General features: G+C 37.2%; 1 protein-coding gene and 1 pseudogene across 2 annotated transcripts; both read right to left on the bottom strand.

Annotated features, from left to right (window-relative positions):
- Positions 1 to 1975: 1975 nt before the first annotated feature.
- LOC131532697 (complement C1q tumor necrosis factor-related protein 7) lies at positions 1976 to 10796 on the bottom strand. Of its 2 annotated transcripts, none has more exons than XM_058764560.1 (3): positions 8984 to 9161; positions 7569 to 7808; positions 1976 to 4414 (listed from the first exon to the last, which is right to left on the bottom strand). In XM_058764560.1, exons 1-3 carry the CDS (start codon positions 9000 to 9002, stop codon positions 3789 to 3791), a joined length of 885 nt encoding a protein of 294 aa, XP_058620543.1. In that variant the 5' UTR covers positions 9003 to 9161; the 3' UTR covers positions 1976 to 3788. The 2 variants fall into 2 exon arrangements, with proteins under 2 accessions (XP_058620543.1, XP_058620542.1); XM_058764559.1 differs by lacking the exon at positions 8984 to 9161 and adding an exon at positions 10641 to 10796 and having other exon boundaries at positions 1981 to 4414.
- A 439-nt stretch (positions 10797 to 11235) lies between these two features.
- LOC131532696 (NACHT, LRR and PYD domains-containing protein 12-like) lies at positions 11236 to 19611 on the bottom strand (annotated as a pseudogene).
- Positions 19612 to 20046: the final 435 nt, after the last annotated feature.

Below are 20046 nucleotides of genomic sequence, written 5' to 3' on the forward strand. Positions count from 1 at the left end.
TCTTTCTGTTTCACAAAAGGTTCTTTGTGGCGAAAGAAGGTTCTTCAGATTATAACAAGGTAAGAAAGAGATGGTTCTTTAAAGAACCTTTGACTGAATGGTGCTTTGTGGAACCAAAAATTGTTCTTCTATGGCATCGCTGTGAAGAACCTTTTAAGCACCTTTATTTTTAAGAGTGTAGGAAAATTATGGGGCTTATAAAACAGACCAAATGGACCACTTATAACATGTTTCTGCAGTTGTTTTTGAAATACAGCCCTTCTTTGTGAAAGATCTGTGTGACATATTTGGCGTTTATGATACATTTTTCATGTTACATATATGTTACATTGGGCATTTATTTCTCAATTGAAAAAAATTCTGTTTATTTGCTTTTCCACAACATATATCAAAATGATTACTTTTCTGGGAAGATAAAACAAAAAACTTTTTCAGAAGAAATATAGTTTTTGCATTTTATTTGCTTTGCCACAACATATTTCAAAACCACATAACTGTTACCATTAAATTTTACAACAACTCTTTTGTAACATATCAACATTCTACCTTTTTCAGGTATATAGTTTAACCAGAAATTAATTTTTAGACTCGAAACTCAAAAATGTGCAAACTGAATAAAAATAAATAAGTACCTCACACTGGAGGTCAACATATTAAACATGCACGTAGATTTGTTAAATGAGCAGCAGAATATATATATATAACACTAAAATAATTGAATCAGCTAAATTAACTGAGCAGCTCATTACCATTTTTCTTAATGTGACAAATACGTCACATCAAAATTCCACCTACGTTTATGGTTAATAGCCCGATGGGACATATATGTCACCACAATATCTTTGTAACTTGTTTTGTATCAATTTGTTCAAGAACTGTATTAAAAGCAGGTTAAGAGTAATCTAGGATACGTTATTAAAACATTAGAATTGTTGCATGGGTTGAAACATACCTTTTTGTAACAAAAACAAGCATTTTTAAAAATTGCTGACACTGTAACATGTGCTAACCAGACAGGACACAATTTTGGAAATGTTGCCATGGCATTTACATTTAATTACACCGTATTTAATTATTACACATATAGGAAACGTATTATTTAGACCGTCTGAGTCTGAGTAATGTTATTTTAAACACAGCACAGTGTATTATTATTCTAAAATACATCCTAATAAATATTTTACTTCAAACCAGTTCCAGTAACAAACCTTACACCCTGTTTTGTTTTAAACTATTTATTGGATGATAGATTAGAAGATTATAAATCACTAAAACCCTTGATTTCTGCTGCAATTGGTTTAATGGAAGAACAAATCTGACCTCATTCACTGTATTTTTGGAAACATCTTCCTGTTTGCTCCAGAAAACAAATGTGTTCTGCAATAAAGCTGTCGAGTTGTTTTTCCTCTTTTCCGAAGGAAATGCAACCAAATGCGTTGGTTTCCACATTCTGTACTGCAGTTATTTGATCTTGTTCAGATGGCTGTCAGAATTCAAAGAGGGTGTTTTCGGGTTTCTGAGCTTTGGTTTCCATATATTTGTCCCAAATGCAAAACTCTGTACTGTTGTTGCATTACTCATGTGAAGGCACTGATCTTCTGGGTAAAGTGTTTTTGTTTTTTTTTACTTTTCTATCCTCTGACAGAATCATCTGTCTGGCTGTAACAAATTTTCCCACTATTACTTATCCAGTTGGTGACACATGGAGTGGATTTACGCACTAACATGCACTTATGAGCGCACAAGTGCAGAATTACAGAGACATATTGGTCCAATCATCTTATTTATTAAACTTTTGAAATTAACCTTGAAACATATGTCTGATTTTTCTTCTTCTTCTAAACAGATTTATTTTATTTTTTTTAAATGCCTAAAATATTCCAAACAAATATGATATTACTCTATCACTTATATAGCCACACAGCTTTTGTTCAGGTCAAGGTCTCAGAGCAGTCCAGATGGTTGAGCTGTTTCCTCTGACAGCAGGCAAACTCTCTTATGACACATGAAATTGAATTCAAGAAGTGACTCATTGAAACAATAAAACCAAGGGAGTTTCTGTACAAATCTTTTGCTTAATTTGACACATGAATACACACAGCAGAAAATATAATGTAGCATGAGCTGTCATGGCAAACATCGTCATTATGTATTTATTGGTCATCAAATTAAACAGCATATACTCTTTGTATAATACAATATAACATTTCACATGAATATAAATTCTTTGTTTCTTTTAGTAAGTAAATATTTAAATTAAAAATGTAGTTACACTTCCAGAAAAATCACATAAATTTCACATATGCAATCACATGAAATGTAAAACCCATGTGAACCCACGTGGAAACAAATGATCATACGGGTTTCACATATTTACATCATAAAAATATCCTATAACCACATATTTTCCTTTTGCAAATGGTGTGATATTAATTTATTTTTTTTTTTTCTGTAAGGGTAACTACTTTTTATTAATATTAAATATTCACTAAAGACACAAAATCCACACTTAAAATGTTTACATATATTTTATTAAGAGGGATCTGTAAGATCCCTCTTAATAAAATATATGTAAACATTTTAAGTGTGGATTCTCTTCCTTTCTCGCCATTTCCGTGAGGGAAAGTATCTTTGACACTACTCACTTGTTTAAGCTTGCTTGCATGAATTTATTGTAAAGAAAAGTGAAAACTTAAAAACAAAACCGTGATTTCCCTATAAACAGTGTAGTCGGATGTAGGTCAAAAAACTGTCTCCCTTCCCTCTCCCATTGCCACATCACTTCCTGTTTAAGATGGCTACCTACAGGAAATCCCAAAAATGGGTGCAGTTCATCTCTTTACCACAGGGGGAGTACGGAAATATAATAACATATATCAATGACATTGAGTAACAGCATTAAATAGCCTTATGGCTCCTACATCCCAGCCCCTTAATTGGTGATGTTAAGGCAATTAAATATAAAATATACATATATTGAGGAGCCAAATAATACGTATTACAGTGTACCTCAAAATCTTCAAAATATCTGTTCATACACAATAAATGTCCAAAATAGTCCAATGGAAAAACAATGGAAGAAAAAAAAAAGAATTAAGAAATAATCCAATGAAAATGTCCCAAAAAAATTGTCCGATGAAAAATTATCGAAAAAACGATGAAAAAAGTTCAAAAATAGTCCAATGAAAAATTATCGAAAAAACGATGAAAAAAGTTCAAAAATAGTCCAATGAAAAAGTCCAAAAACATGGCGAAAAGTAATCATTAGCTTCATCAAAGGAGCTTGTTGATTCTTACTATTAAGATTGCTCTTGAAGAAGACACATATGAGTCAGAATATGTTCTGGGCCATTTACTGGTATTTTCAAAATATGGAAGAAGTGGAAAAAGTTACTTCCAAATAAATGTGGAAAAAGTTAACATTTTCAGCCTAAAACTGTTAAATCCCCAATCTTAGAGATTAGATGAATGCATATAAAACAAAAAGAATCTCACTTTTATTTTTATGATAGGTAACAACATCATTTTCATTTTCAGTATTTTGCAAACAAATGGTGACTTTCAGCAAGTTAGAGGCCATTCACACTGGACACATTTTTCTGTTCAAAAATATCACAGAAATATCACAACAAATAATTGAATGCAGAACGTTTCGTACTTTTTTACTATACAACCTCTTTTTTAAAAATGGAAACAGTGTCTAAAAATGTGACATTCATGGCATGAGATGCTGAAAAACAGCACGACCCAATCCAAGATAGCACCATTAAATGATGCTACCGCAGCTGCTAGTACTCTTCCGCCAATGTATCCATATAGTTTGTCTCTGCATAAAGTAAAAACCCAGAGAACAGACTGTCAGCCCAGCCAGGGTCAGCAAACAGGCCGTTCTGGTCCTTGTAGAAGATCTCCAGCCACACCTCATCCTCTGGGTTGAGAAATATCACTGTTGAGCCAGACGCCACGTCATGGTTTCCTGTGTTGGCATCAAAAGTCTTTATCCGGTACTGTCCGTTCTGAACCAAACCAATGGCCAGGTGCTTGTTGGCCAGAGTGATGTCATAAGAAAAGTAGTATATTCCTGGGTAAGCACAGATGAATTTTCCCGTCTCTGGGTTGTAGTGGCCACCCTCATTAAACAGGACTTTGTTGAATTTGATAGGTGCTTGCTCAGTGGGGTAGCTACTGGTGATGCCTACAGAGAAAGCGGATTTGGGAACCAAACTTCCACATCTGCAGATGCCTGGTTCTCCCAGAGGGCCTCGTTGGCCCTTGTCACCCTTTAGTCCGAGACGTCCCGGAGGACCAGGAGGCCCTAAATCTCCAGGATCACCTCCAGGTCCACGCTTCCCAATGAAACCTCTCTCTCCACGTTCCCCGAGCTTTCCCGTCGGCCCGACTCTACCTCTGAGGCCTGAAACAAACACAAGACGCTGTTGATTTTAAGCCAAAATCCTTTCAAACAACATTGCAATTGCACTGGCCCAGTCTGAAATGATTTGACGTTATTAATAAAAACCATCATACTCAGAATGCAACGTATTTTGATGTGGATATGGCTGGAAACACTAAAATGCAATGATGTATATCTTTCTGGAACTCAGATCTCTCCCAGGACTAGAAATCTGTCATTCACATCATAAAAAAATTCCTTCAGTTCTTTATACTCGTCCTTAATAGGATGTTTATCTGTGTGTGATTTATCACAATTTGATAACGTCATTATGAATCAGACAGTTTATGAAGCAAATATCCAAACAATATTCTACGGCACAATATTCCTGCAGAGTGTAGCTCCAAAACACCTGTAAGCGTGAAGACCTTGATTATCGGTTTCAGGTGTGTTTGATTAGGACTGGAGCTAAACTCTCCAGGAACTGAAGTTATAGCTATGTTTCCATCCACCTTTTTTTCTGCGCATTTTGGAATATCGCATAAAAATAAATGCTAGATGGAAATGCCAAGATGCGCATAAATTCTAAAAACGCATGTTCCCGTTTGAGTAGGATAATCATTTTATCCGATGAGAAAAAATGCACATAAACTATATGACAGAAACACATTTACCGAATAAATTCCTCCATGCACATCAAAAAAAGTCATGTGACTTTGCGCTATGAGAAGGGATAAAGCCCCGTTCAGACTACACAATTTTTTTTTGTAGGTTACTAGTCACTGTGTCAGATTATGCGATTTTTACTCAAAAAATATTGTCGTATCGTGAACAAGAAACATGTTCAGACTATACAATGCTACCTAGTCATTCATCTCATGCCTTCATTAACGGCATGCTGTCATTGATACAGCAGGACAAGACAGAAGGTGCTATGAGCGTTAGCAAACAATGGCTAGCAAACAGCGTCTTTTGCCCTGACTTGTCATCAGAAAAGCCCAAAAAAGAAAGAAAACCTGACAATGGACACAAATCTGGATGGCATGAAGAGGATGGTATGGACTGTCAAAGAGAACTGAGGTAAAAAAATATATATATATATATTTTTTTAACTTTTATTTTACCTTTTTTTTCACTGTGTCGCGGTAGTGCCTCATCATAAATGCTGGAGTATTGTTGCCGTAGCTCCACAAACATTTCCTCCATTGTAAACTTACACCTAGCAGGACTGATGCCATTGTCTCTCTTTTGTTTCGGCATGTTTGAAAGCTTGTACAAAGGCACTTCTTTGCTCCTATTGGCCAGATGTGATGGAACTGATGGAACGTGCTAATCTTTCTGTGTTGATGTCGTGAAGCATCGCAGAGGTGTCGTGTACTATGACACACTACATGAGATGAAACGATTGAATCTTGTGTCCCGATGCCCATTGTCGTATACGAATCCCCCCTACGTCAAGCAGATTGTGGCAAAATCTGGCTAAAATCATGTAGTCTTAGGGCTTAACTTGAATAGCAGCGGACCGATCTCGTTCACAGCATCCATATGTTGTTATGGTCATTCTGAAATGCCTGAGGAAAGTCTGTCATTGAAATACTTCTGTATAATTGTCTTACACGACTGTGTTCCCAAACAGCTGGCATCCACCTCCGAAAGCAGTGACAGCATGTATTATGTTTCTCTCGTATTGTGTCTGCTCGCTCTGAGGCGCAAGTAATTTATCATATATGAAAATTATTATTCAGTGGCTTTTCCTAGTTTTCTTAGTGATATTTAGTGCCAGTTTACCAGGAAGCGAAGATTTTGTTGTCTGTAACTCGTTGGATGGAAAGGGTGCTTTATTCTCAAATGTTATAGGCGATATTCCAGTTTTGCACATAAGTTTAATTTGAATCTTTTGATGGAAACACAGCTTGTGACACCCCTGTTCTACTGCAAGTTTTCTCAACTCTGACCCTCGAGGTCCACTTTCCTTCAGAGTTTAGGCTGGGTTCCAGACAACTTGAAAATTTGGATTTTTCCACCTCCTACTTGGAAATAACATCTAGAATGCTGCTTGAAGTTGGACATCCGACTTGGGAACTCAGGGCAGATCGATCAACCCCGACTTCAGCGAGATGTGTCATTTGACGTCACTGCATCCAACAACCATAGTGTGGAGCTTAAAAACGTAAAAGCATTACACTTTAAGTTTATAAAATGATACCTTTTCGTCAGTTGTTTTCAAAACAAACGACATCATTTTATGTTCAATTTTTGTTGTTGTCTTTTTTCCATAATTGACGCAAAAACACAAAATGCTCTTGTTGTGTCATGCCAACATCATGAGGTCAATATGTTAACGTGACGTGTGATTGATTATTTAAGGTTTGAAGTGGGACATTTCAACTCAAATGTTCCCACTTCCGACCTTGTCTCAAATGCAGCATCAGTTCCAATCCTAATCAAACACACCTGAACCAAGTTCAACCAACTAATCAAGGTCAAGCTATAACTTGATCAAGATTAAAGCTAAACGCTGCAGGAAAGTGGATCTCAAGGGCCTGTTCCACTTGGATTACTTTTAGAGCAGGGGTGTCCAGTCTTGCTCCGGGAGGTCTACTGTCATGCAGCGTTTTGCTCCAATCCTAATTAAACACACCTGAGCTATCTAATCAAGATCATCAGAAATACTAGAAACTTCCAGACAGGTGTCTTATATCAGTTCAGTATCTGTTTAAAATATGGCAATATGTTCTATATTGATTGGAAAATATAATCACTTATGTTACAGGGTAAGGTGAAATATCCTGGACTATCCCCCAGTGATGTTATTTTTCTGTGCAATATGCATCAAATTGTGGACGGTCCGCACACTGTCCTCGTGACACAGTTTTCGTCATCAGAAGGGTCAGCGCACACCATGCATGTGTAGTCAAATTTTTGATGGCCCACGTTCAACAGGGTTTGTCCTCATTTTCTTGCATCCTTCCCTCGTAACCTAAGGGGGGTGGAGCTAAGATACAAGGAAAGGTCGCAAGGAAAGGAAACGAGGATGCACAATTAAGAAATGAGAAACACCCTTTGACAAACCATTTTCAGTTAACTTTAGCTGCAAACATTTTGTGATCTTTCACATCACCAGGGACTAGCTTTGCCTGAGAAACCATTCAGTTGCTTGGGAAATTTCCTCTACCTGGTTCTCCCTTTTCTCCTTTCTCCCCCTTCCGTCCATCCCTCCCATCTCTTCCTGGTATTCCGACATGGCCATCCTCTCCACGAGGCCCAGGGGGTCCAGTCTTTCCCAGGGCTCCTGGCAAACCTGGAATGCTGCAAATAAACTGAGGCAGGGCTCCTTTGGTCCTGGCCTCCAGCAGCTGACTCATAATGCACTGAGAAAGACAGACCAAACCCACAATCGTCCACATCCTCAGACCTAAGCACAAAAATGGAAGAGCAAGGATTAAACAAAAGCCAGATTGTTCACCCAAATGAAGAATTTATTTTTGGCTAAACTCTTCCTTAAGGTCATGACGCACTAAGCTGACGCTGAGTGCCCAGTTTTTGTGGTGCATGCCACACTATTGGCAATAGTCAGACCCCGTCAGTGGCTCTGATTGGCTGTTCAGCTTAGTGAACCAGTACATGAGAAGAAAAACCAAAGTGACAAAAGCAAGAAAACAGCAGCACACACAGAAGGCTCTTGTCATTTTACATCATCATCATTTCTGAGCATTCCAATATGTGAACATTTTCATGGCCATCTGGAATTAAGTGAAGACCAGCTGATCAGTATTATTATTATTCAAAATGGTAAGGAAGTGCTGCTTTGTTTACCGTTTGTATAGCCACAATCTTAGTCAAATGATATATACAGACTACTGCCACCTGCTGGTATGGAGAGCTGTTTCGCTTGCGAAGGCGCAGAACATGTATGTGTTCAAGCACAAATTTTGGCCTACACACAGTCAGCTTTCATCCCTGTTTGTTCAATGATGTGTCACAGGCTTTAAACAAGAATCATACCAGTGTATTTGTACAAGGAATAAGAAGCGTCTCTATTTCAGAACTACAAACTGTTTCACATTAAGAGGAAGAGGATGTTTCTGTCTTTGAACTTCATAACAGATCATTTTATTGTTTAGACTGTTTGCTGACCACATATACACACTGATACTATTTGCAATTTGTGCATTATATTACAAAAAAAAAAAGAAAAGAAAAAATGCAAATCTAATATAAATCTTACAAATGTATATACATGTGTTAATTATTTGCTGCTTATTGGATCATATCAGGAAAAATATGTTATAAAATTGTAACACTTACAAAGCCAGAGCCAAGTTTACATGCTACACGACAGAAATGAAAACACAATACTGAGACTCTTAAAAATGAAGAACTTGTCCGGTCTTGAAACAGACAAAAACAGTGGTAAAATAACACATGCATTGTACCGTATTTAAAACAAGACTGCACAGCTTTTCAGCACGTGTTTTCAATAGGAAAATATCTTCACAGTTTATGATTAAACATCTGACTTTGTCCCTGCCAAGTATTCCAGTAAGATTGTGTCCTTACGAATTCAGATGTGCACAGGCATGCGATTACCTAAACTGTGTGTGTTCATACATCCACAGATATGCTGAACCCTTGCAGGACTTTGTGAGTTTTGACATCAGCTCAGATGCATGGCATGCGGCAGAAGTCATAGGCCTTTCTGAATGATGATATGGTAATGGGTCTGAGGCTCTGATCCAGCTCATTCCAGAGCTACAACGTCACTGAACTACATCAGAAAGCAATATTAGTACCAAATTATTGTCATATGTTGTTGCGTTAATACTGCCAAAATAAATGTTGTCTTGTTTTTCAGTAAAATAAGCATTCTTAAAATAAGATACATGTATGTATTGCATTAAATTAAATTGTTTAAAAAAAAAAAACTATTAAAACTTGTTTTCAAAGAATATATCATGAATTATTATTATTTTTTTTGTTTACCCACTGTCATATTTTATGCAAAATTCCTAATTCCTAATTTTATGCATAATGCATAATAAATGACAGGTGTATGCTGGTGTATGCTTACACACACACACACAGACAATGTTGTCAGGCTTTTTGTAATATTTGGACAGATTTTGAGTCATGAAATTGTACTTTCATTATTTAAGTTTGTAAAAAATTGCAAAAGACATCTGGAAATACACAGAAGAACAAACAAGTGCATGCTGTCACATGATTTGCCAACAGAGAGGTGGGCTACATCCATGCTGGTGTGCTCATCTTTGGCTTTCTGAATTTTGCACCTAAATATTGAGACCACCTGATTTTTAGCACTCAAATAAAACATTCTGAAACCATACAAGCGATACAGACCATTGGAACTGTAGCTCAGTGGTTGTGTAAGCTGTGCTGCTCAGATACAGAGATCAGGTTTAAGTTAATCTCTATCAACAAAAAGTGTCAAAAATCATCAGAATCACCATTCAGAAATCTGTCCTTCATAGCTGTACTGTCTGATGAGCCAAGCACAGCTGTGAGAGCAGATTGGACTGTAACACATTTATACGCTCTTAAATCCGGTTTGTGATGGTGAATGCAATGAAACATCTGTGACACACAGCAGAAGTGTGAAATGATACTACCAAACATCCTCCTTTGAGAGACAAACACTGTTACTATGACAACTCTGTCCCATCACAAAACTGTAGTCTTGCTGAAAAGTTCACCCCAAAAAATGAAAACTCATCATTTACAAACTCTCATGTTTTTTTCCCAACCCATATGTCTTTCTTTTGTGGAACACAGAATGAGTGAAAATGTTATCATAATAGTGATCCATACGACTTGTGCACTATTCAAAGTCTTGCAAAACATTTATGTGAGAAACAGAACTAAATCTTGAGTTGTTACCTATACATTTTTTTTTATTATTGTGGGTTTGAAACAGCATGAGGGTGAGTAAATGATGAGATTTTTGTTTCTGTTTCTTCACGTTTTTAACACATGAAAAACATTTCCTGATCTTACTATCAAATAAATAAATAAAATATTAAAAAAGTTATAATAATCTCTGATATCTTTAAAAAGCACAACAAATGGTTCTAAATCAAAACACAGCTTTTATTGAAAAGTTACATCTCACAATCACAGTCTCCAACTGATGACAAAACCAGATACAATATTAATAATATTTAACCAAATACAGTATTAAACAGAACCTATTTAATGCATGCTCTAAACAACAAAAATAGTGACTTGCCAGTTTCTGTAGCAGGACTGTTTTCCTCGTCCTGATTTATTATTTCAGTGATGTCCTTTACTTGTTTGAATTCCTCAGTTTGAGCTGTGTCGTATTTTCTCGGCTTCAGATTTTTGTCTTTTACTTCTCTTCTTTTTTCCTTTCTGTACATCCATGAATAAGCCGAACGTTTGCAGCAGATACATATATGGCATAATCATCTCTCCCTCTGTACTTTTGTGACTCTCTCTGACTTCTCTTTATCTGTCCTCATGCTTCTGTCTGTCTCCGTCCCTCTCCGTTCATCAATCTCTCTAAATGAGTGCATTTCTGCAAGATGTTTGCAGTGATCTTTCAGCATTCCTGATTTACTTGTGGAAAGAGTTTTTAACCACCCACTTGAAAGACACACCTCCAGCATTTCTCAATGAGGTCACACATTAGCTATAGCAATCACCACACAACACAATACACAATTTGTTTTTACATTCTATTCCATTTCATGAACACAGTTTTCCCCCACCAACCACACATTAATTTCCACAGTCTGCATGAATTGTTGAAGATCCTAAACTTTCCTATTTACCTGCAAAAATGTGAAACTACACTTGCACATGGTCTAGAATAAAAGATTGATGTTTGATATTGAACTCAGAAACAGCTCCGCCTGTTGGCTGATGGTGTTTCTGCTCAGGTCCAGCTCAATAGATACAGACTGATTAATAACTGAAGCCAGGTATTGACAGCTGCTGTCAGTGAGACCACAGTTGGATAATCTAAAATGAAAACAGATGAAAAAGTTACAACAACTGCATTAATTTTTTCGCATTCCTAAATCTGCATTCTCTGTTTGTTATGATTATTTGATCTTACTTTAAAGTCTTCATTGCACAGCTGCCTTCCTGTAGTCCAAGACAGAGCAACCAAACACCTTTATCTTTTAGGTTGTTGTTGCTTAGGTTCAGCTCCTTCAGGTTTAAGTTTTGGCTTAGACCTGTAGCTGCTAAACCGCACATATCTGGAGTGAGGTCACAAGAGTCCAGACTGCAGGGATAAAGAATTTAGAACAATTATAATTCATAAAAGTGTAATAATATTACTTTATTTCCTTGGTGCATTTCCTCAACATTCTCAAATTATACCTTTGGGTAATACTGACCACAGTTTTTCGAGAGCATTGTTTTCTCCAAGGACTGTAAAAAGCTGCATTATTCCAGTGCATCCTGGGAAAATTTTGCTCAAATCAAGCTCTTTCAGGCCAGAGGGGTTTGATCTCAGAGCTGAAGCCAGAAATGAGAAACCCTTGTCTGTCAGTCTGCAACACGACAGCCTGGAGAATATGGCAAACAGTTTTAGTTATGATTCTATGATAATCAATGATAATCAAACATCATATTTCAAACCTTACAAGTGGGAGTTCATTAATCAATCATTATTATGAGTACATATGACAAGATATTTTCTAACTTAAAAAGCCAAACTTTTTTTTATCAAGTTAAGTCAACTTACAGTAAGTCAACTTGCTTAACTTAGAGTAAATTTTATTTAACAATCTAAGGAGGTCAAACTAAAAATTAACAGGACTGCACACAAAATGTAGTTATATATATATTTTTTGTAATTATGTTTTAAAATTAAGTGCCCATTTAAAATTAAATTTATTTCTGTTACTTCTCATGTTAGGTTAATTTTATGTTGGATAAAAGTTGATCAAATATAAGAATTCTGAAAGCAAAATATATTTTCAGTTTTACACAAAGTCAGCTCTCAAACACTCCAATCAAGTGCTGTGAAAATGTAATAAATTAAGCACAACCTTAATTTCTCAAGTTTACAGGATGGATCCTTCAGTGAGTTCATGAGCTGCTTCATCCCAGAATCCAAGATCTAGAGCTTTGAGGCGAGTGTTCTCCAGACCCAGCCCACAACTTTTAGATGTAAAATTACATCTTTCTAATCTGGAAAACATTTTTAAAAATTAATTCTTGGTAATTAATTTCAATACACCAAAGTGTTCTAAAGACGCAGCCTCACTCCTATTTATTTGTGAATTTGTTGATATGGTTTGGCATGTCAAAAACTTTTGATTGTGTGAGATTTAAATGAGAGCACGCAGCTCTGAAAGCCCAGGCGCTGTGCATGATCACGCACACACATAACTGTCTGACAGCTTACCGCTTGTTCATTCATTGTGTATCTGTCCGTGGATTATCCTTATTAACATTATTGGCTAATATTATTGTTTTAAGTAATTGTTGTTTATGAATGTTTTAAAAAATATATTTTTGGCCTTCCAGTATGTCAGTGAATTTAAACTAATGCTTGCATTCAGAGTATAAGTGCGTGTGTGTGTGTGTGCTTGTGTATTATTTCAAGGCCAAGTGCCACTAATGTTAAATACAGGAGTTAATGTTTAACCCTTTCGCACGTGAGTTTAAAATATTCTAGCTGAGCCCCCGGCGTGAGTTTTTTTAGGCGACCGTTATTTTAGAATTTATAGCCTTATTGTTTCCATGGCGACGCGTCATGCTTGTCATGTGACACACTGCAGCCCTGATAGCGCTGCATGACACATGGATTGCTTTTATTTCGTTTTTCCTTTTTCTAATATTAATATTCACAAACATACTCACTATATTATGAAATATCTGATATTCCGATTCTGAAATATGTGCAATTAAATGTATTTGGTTGTTTAAACACTTTTATATTGACCGTGTTAGTTTATCTATACCGGGTGATGGGCGCCGCCATGTTTGTTCGCGCTGAATCCCAGCTGTGGGATTTATAACACATACATTTGAATTGATTTGAATTCAGCAGTTGATGACGTGATGCACTGATCGTTCTAATCACACTGGTGTGATCGTACGCTCCTGAGACCAGCCAAGACTGATCACACCGGTGTGATCGTACGCGTTAAAGGGTTAAGTATTATAGCTATTTTATTCAGTGGTATTGACTTGGTATCGAATATCATGTACTTTTAGTGGTACTGGTACCAACTACTTGATTTTTGGTATTGTGACATCCCTAGTAGAGTTCTGAAATGGTTGTGTCAGATGACAGAGACATCCAAAATGTGTACCATTAGGGGGTACTCCAGGACCAGGTTTGGGAACCACTGCCTTACAGGGATAGAGACTCTCCCGTATGAGAGGACCAACTTTAACATTTTTCATTTGACTGGATTCCTAGCCAGAAAAGTAATACACATTACCTTTTACAAGTACAGTAGTTACCTGCACACCTTCTTGGCCCCTAAACAGTACAAGCAGATAAACAGGCAATTTCCACAGATAAGATCATTGCACACCTACCTCAACTCTTCAAGTTTACAGTTTGGGTTTGCAAGTAAATCAGAAAACATCCCAACTCCTAAGTCCCAGAGTCTATTATCGCTTAGGTCCAGTTTCTTAAGTTGGCAGGGTTTTGAACTCAGAGCAGATGTGAGGAAAGCACAGGCCTCCTTTGTGATCCCACAGCTTGAAAGCCTGCAAGTGAAAATGAATATCTGTTGAATTCAGTTGAGCAATTCCAGCAATATAGCCATCAACTCTACTAGCTCTGTTTTAGCAGTTTGGGAAGTCAAATAGTTCCGTGCAGTGTTGTGCCAAGTTACCACAGGTTTGAGCAAATTAACGGATCTTCTGCATCATTTAGTGCATGACCAATTGGTCATGCATCAATTTGTCATAACCCACCCAAAGACGAGTTTTGTGACTTCAAGGAAGGATTACTGAGAGAGAGGGAATTTGGCCAAAGGATTTTGATCCCTGAACTAAGCTAATAACTACCATATCAATATTCTCTAAGTTACTGAAATAATTAAAGACCTAAGGGCCTCCAGCCCACAGTCAGGCACTAAACCCAAAAGCCAGGTTGCTACGTCATTTCCAATGTTATTGTAGCTCAGGTCCAGCTCCTTAAGATGTGATGGTTTGACTTAAGAGCAGCAACAAGAGCTGAACAGCTGTCTCTTCTGAGTCCACAAAACTCCAGCCTAGAAGAATACAATGGAGAGGGATTGTCATTTACCACCTGTATTATGACATCTGTGAAATGTGTTAGATTTTAATAAGATAGAGGACGAAATGTACTTTAGCGACTGTAGTTTGCAATGCGGACTCCTCAGCCCAGAGCAGAGACTTTTCACCCCACTGTCTCCAAGCTCATTGAAACTCAGGTCCAGTTCTCTCAGGACATTGGGATTGGACTCGAGAACAGAAGCCAACGATGAACAGCTTTTCTTTGTCAGTTTACATGAGGACAATCTAAAAATGATAAAACAAACCTCTTATCTTATCTTCAGAACTGTACCTTTATTTTGAAATGAGACGTTTGATGGCACCTACATGGCAGTCCGACTGGCTTTGATAACGGGATGAAGCTTGAAAAGACACTCATCTGATTTGAAGAATTTCCTCAAGTCAAAAACCTCCAGTCCTTCATCACTGGTGAGCAGCACGAAAACCAGAGCCGACCACTGCGCATTTGAAAGTACCTCCATTGAAAGTTTTCCGGAGTGAAGGTACATTTGGATTTCCTTGACAAGAGAGTGGTCGTTGAGTTCATTGAGGCAGTGGAATAGATTGATGGACCTCTCAGGGCTAAGACCTACCCCAAGCCTTTCTTTTATGTATGTGACTGTGTTCTCATTGCCGGTTGTGATGTGTCCTATTTGTATTGAAAGGTGGTGAAACAAGGTCTCACTGCGCTCCTGTGAAAGGCCAAGGAGGAAGCGGAGGAAAAGGTCAAAGTGCCCATTCCTTGACTTTAAAGCCTGATTTACAGCACTCTTGTGTAGGTCAAACTGAGATGAATCCATACAGAGCTCTCCGAACTCTGTGTTTTGGACTGGTATCTTGAATTCATCACTATTGGGCTTTTGATTTGTAAACCAGTGAACGTGAACAAACAAAGCTGCAAGATACTCTTGGAAACTCAGATGCACAAAACAAAAGACCTTCCTTTGGTACAGGCCAAACTCCTCTCTGAAGATCTGGGTGCAAAGTCCTGAATATAGTGATGCATCCTTGACATCAATGCCACACTCCATCAGGTCTTCTTCATAGAAGATCACAAAACCTTTCCTCAGTTGCTGGAAAGCCAGTTTTCCAAGCGACAGGATGTTGTGTGGATCCGAGTGATGTAGTTCCTTGTACTTATCGTTCATCTGTAATGTCTGGAAGATCAGGAAGTGTGTGTACATTTCAGTCAGAGACTTGGGGATCTGATAACTCTCTTTGTCACTCATCATCCTCTCTAGAACAGTGGCTGAAATCCAGCAGAAGACTGGGATGTGACACATGATGTAGAGGCTCCTTGATGCTTTCATGTGTGAGATGATTCTACTGGCCAGACTCTGATCAATGATTCTCTTCCTGAAATACTCATCCTTCTGAGGGTCATTGAACCCTCGTACTTCTGTGACCTGGTCAACACACTCAGATGGGATCTGACTGGCTGCTGCTGGCCGAGAGGTGATCCAGAGGAGAGCTGAAGGAAGCAAATTCCCCTTGATGAGATTAGTCAGCAGCACATCCACAGAGGCCGGCTCTGGTATATCAGAGCACCTTTTATTGTTGCTAAAATCAAGAGGCATTCGACACTCATCCAAACCATCAAAGATGAATATGACGTTGTAGTTCTCAAAGTTTGAAAGTTTGAATCCCTCAATTTCTCTGAAGAATAAATAAACAAGTTGCTCCAGTGTGTATTGCCCTTTGCCAATCAAATTCAGCTCTCGAAAAAGCAATGGAAACACGAAATGAACATCATGGTTGGCTTTTCCTTCAGCCCAGTCCAGAACGAACTTCTGCACAGAGACCGTTTTTCCAATGCCAGCGACTCCTTTGGTCAGCACGGTTCTGATGGGTTTGTTTTGTCCAGGTAAGGCTTTAAAGATGTCATTGCATTTGATTGGTGTTTCCTGTGTCTCCGGCATCCAAGATGCTGTCTCAATCTGTCTCACCTCATGCTCATTATTGACTTCTCCGATCCCTCCTTCTGTGATGTAGAGCTCTGTGTAGATCTTATTGAGAAGGGATGGATTTCCTTGCTTATCAATACCTTCAAATATACGCTGGCTCCTGTTCTTCAAATTGGATTTAAGCTTTTGCTGACAAGCATCAATTTTATGAACTAAATAAACAAGAAATAAACAATTTGTTACTCCTCTTTGTCTGAACTTAATGTAAACTACCTTAGTAAAAAAGTAATGTATATAAATACATTTATTTCATACTACATATAGTTCAAATCTATTAACATATTTAGTGCCATATCACTTGAAACTTACTCATACAAAAGTTAAACTTTATTTGGAGTACTACTGGTGCACAATGCACATTCTTTATTATTAAGCCTAAAATGTGTTTTAATCAACACTATCTCATGACCAATTCATATGTATTTTACAAGCTGGCTAATTCGTATGAATTTATATGACCTCACTCGTACGATTTTGTATGATTTGTCTAAACCCCAGTGACGGGTAGGTCTAGGGGCGGGGTTAGGTGTAGGTCATTCGAAAAAATTCATACGAATTGTGCAACTCGTAAAAATGTATGATTTGGCAAAAATCATATGAATTTGTACGAGTGAGATCGTACGAATTAGCCACTTAAAATATGTACGAATTGCCGTGAGATCGGGCTGGTTTTAATGTCACTATTAATAAGGATTGTATGCTCTTTGAATAATATCAGTCTTTAAATACAAGATATGTAAAGTGTACCTGAAGTATACTTGCAATAGCTCCACTTTAGCACAATCAGAAATACTTCAGTATATCTTTAGTTGGACTTCAGCACTACTTTGGCACAATTAAAGTGCTTTAAGTACAAAATTGGTTGTTCAAATTTAGCAGACTTTAAGTATAGCAGTTAGTATACCAAAAGTCGAATTGCAGGGCATTTTTATTAAGTACACAACTATGTAAATGTATTAATAGTATTCTTAGAATGAAATAAATGTATTTCAAATACATTTTAGTATATTTATTTTTTACTAGGGTATGTTGTACCCATATACACATACTAACATTGAAGTAGTTTGTCAAAGAGGCTTTGCTCCTTCATACACTTCAAAATATGTAATGTGATTTTGACTGTTGCTTCTTTGGCTTCAAGAACAAATTCGTCTTCTTCATCTGGTGGACTCTCTGTACACTCTGTGAGATCAGGGTTCAAAACGCTGTTGATTTTTCTCAGTTCCTTTTTTACAAAAGTGATCACATTGCGTTGAAGTTGCTAAGATGAAAAAGATACATTTTATTGAATATTTTACTCTTCTTTCAAATGTAAATGATGTAAAACAAAAAATATATATCTAACCCGCAAAATAGCAGCAAGAGCCATTTGTGTCTTTGGGGTCGATTGGTGGTGCAATTCTGTAGGTTGCTCTCTGCATTCAGAACAAAGTATTCAAATTGAATATTAATAAAAAAATGTGATTGAGAATGTATGAGTGTTTTTAAGAATCAGGCAACATGAATAAAAACAAGTCCTCACATACTGTTGTTGGATGGGGAAATCAACCATATGGAGATTAGTTGGTGGCTCCATTGACCAGTTGCTCTGAACAGACACATGGGTGTGAGCAGAAGAACCGAGCCAATCTCCCGGCAGACTTTGACAGAACAGAACATACAGTAATTTAATAGCTGAACTGCCTAACTCATAAATAAAGAAAAGAATGTCATCAATGGTGTAAGGAAAAACAATTGTGTGCTGCTCAACTGGTATGGAATGTCATGGGTTTAATGCTGATAAAATGTACAGCTTGAATGACTAAAGATCACTTGGTAAATATTACTCATAGAAATCATAGTAATAATCCCACATTCAAGGCTCCTAACTAAAATGGATGAAATGAATGAATGTTGGTTCATGATGAGAAAGTCGTCAGTGGTGCCACTATAGCTTCACTGAATAAATGTGTATTACCTTTGATCTTCACTCTGGAATTTAACTGGAGGATTCATTGATGCATCACTCTTCATAGAAACATGGCTAAACACTGGAGAGCCAGCTCTCTTCCGCTGATGATCCTCAACACTACAAAAACATTCAGGGAATCAAGTCAATATCTGGAACTGAACAAAAAACTCTTTTGAAACATTATTCTATTCAAACTATTAGAGTGTAAAGCGATCAAAATAACAAATAAATGCAGAAACATTTTAATCATTAATAAGCAATAAATAAACAAACATACCTTTCGGCTTGATTGAATGTTTGTGGTTCAGTAGAAGAACAGCTGCCTCTGCTTTTGTCCTTATGGCTGGATGTGACATTATCTTCGGTTTCACTTGACTCACTCATGGCAATGTTTTTCCAGACGCCTTAAATGATCCTAAAGTCTACATTTACACAACACACCTGTATTTTTAGTTGAACATCATTTCCATACTCCCCATTTTATTTGCCTAAGCCAGTGTGTATATAACATGGGTGCCACCAGTGCTTAAATTGAGGGGCTCCGTCATACCACTTATTTTCGGATGAGAGTTTGAGAAAAAAAAAATGAAATAAAACAGATAAAAAGTTGGTTTATATGTAGCATATCAAGTGATAAAGAAATGACTGTTGTTGTTGTTGTTTTCTCCTCTGTTTAATTTGATCACTGGGTGCCACTGTATGCAGAGCCTTTCACAAGGCAGCTTTGAAGAAGGAAACAGACCTGAGTTTAACATGCATCTTCCCGGTCATATTGTCTTCTCACAGGTCTTGGTCTTTATTCACCTGAGCTGGTCATTCTGAACAACATCTGAAACATGTTACATTTGAATGACTTTATCTTTAAAACAAACACACATAGCCTACACAGAGTTCCCACAACTGTCTGATTAACACATTTCCAAAGCTATTTTAAAACGCTAAATATTAAAAAACAACCTATGCGCATACGGGTATTTACCTTGTTCGAGACTGTGCGTCGCTTATAAACACCATTAACCACAGTTTCGGTTTCTGTTCTCCTTCAGGTTGAGCAACCTTACTTATAGGCGGGGCCAGGTACACTGACAGACGGCTCGATTCATTCAGATTAAGATTACAGTTGGCCTATATATGTGGAAACTTGCAGGTAATTTTCTTCTTAATTGGTGTGTCTTACCAGGAGACGAATATTAATTTATAATACCTTTCCTATGGGTTTGCAATAATGTTCTAGAGTGAATTATAAATGATACAACTATTGTTACCTTCCGTGTAGAAAATCGATAACAGACGCTTTGAAACCATCTTATTTATTATTGAATTTCTTTCTGGATAATTTTAATCAATATATTAATTAAATCTATAAATTAAAATATAACAACAACAACAACAACAAACCCCTCCTTGTAGGACACAAAAGTGCTTATTCCTCCAGGGGGCGCCTGAAGGCTCATGGATTCGATTCACCAATTGAGCTGCGAATG

This window comes from Onychostoma macrolepis, chromosome 23 (genome assembly GCF_012432095.1).
Source record: "Onychostoma macrolepis isolate SWU-2019 chromosome 23, ASM1243209v1, whole genome shotgun sequence".
Lineage (NCBI taxonomy): Eukaryota > Metazoa > Chordata > Actinopteri > Cypriniformes > Cyprinidae > Onychostoma > Onychostoma macrolepis.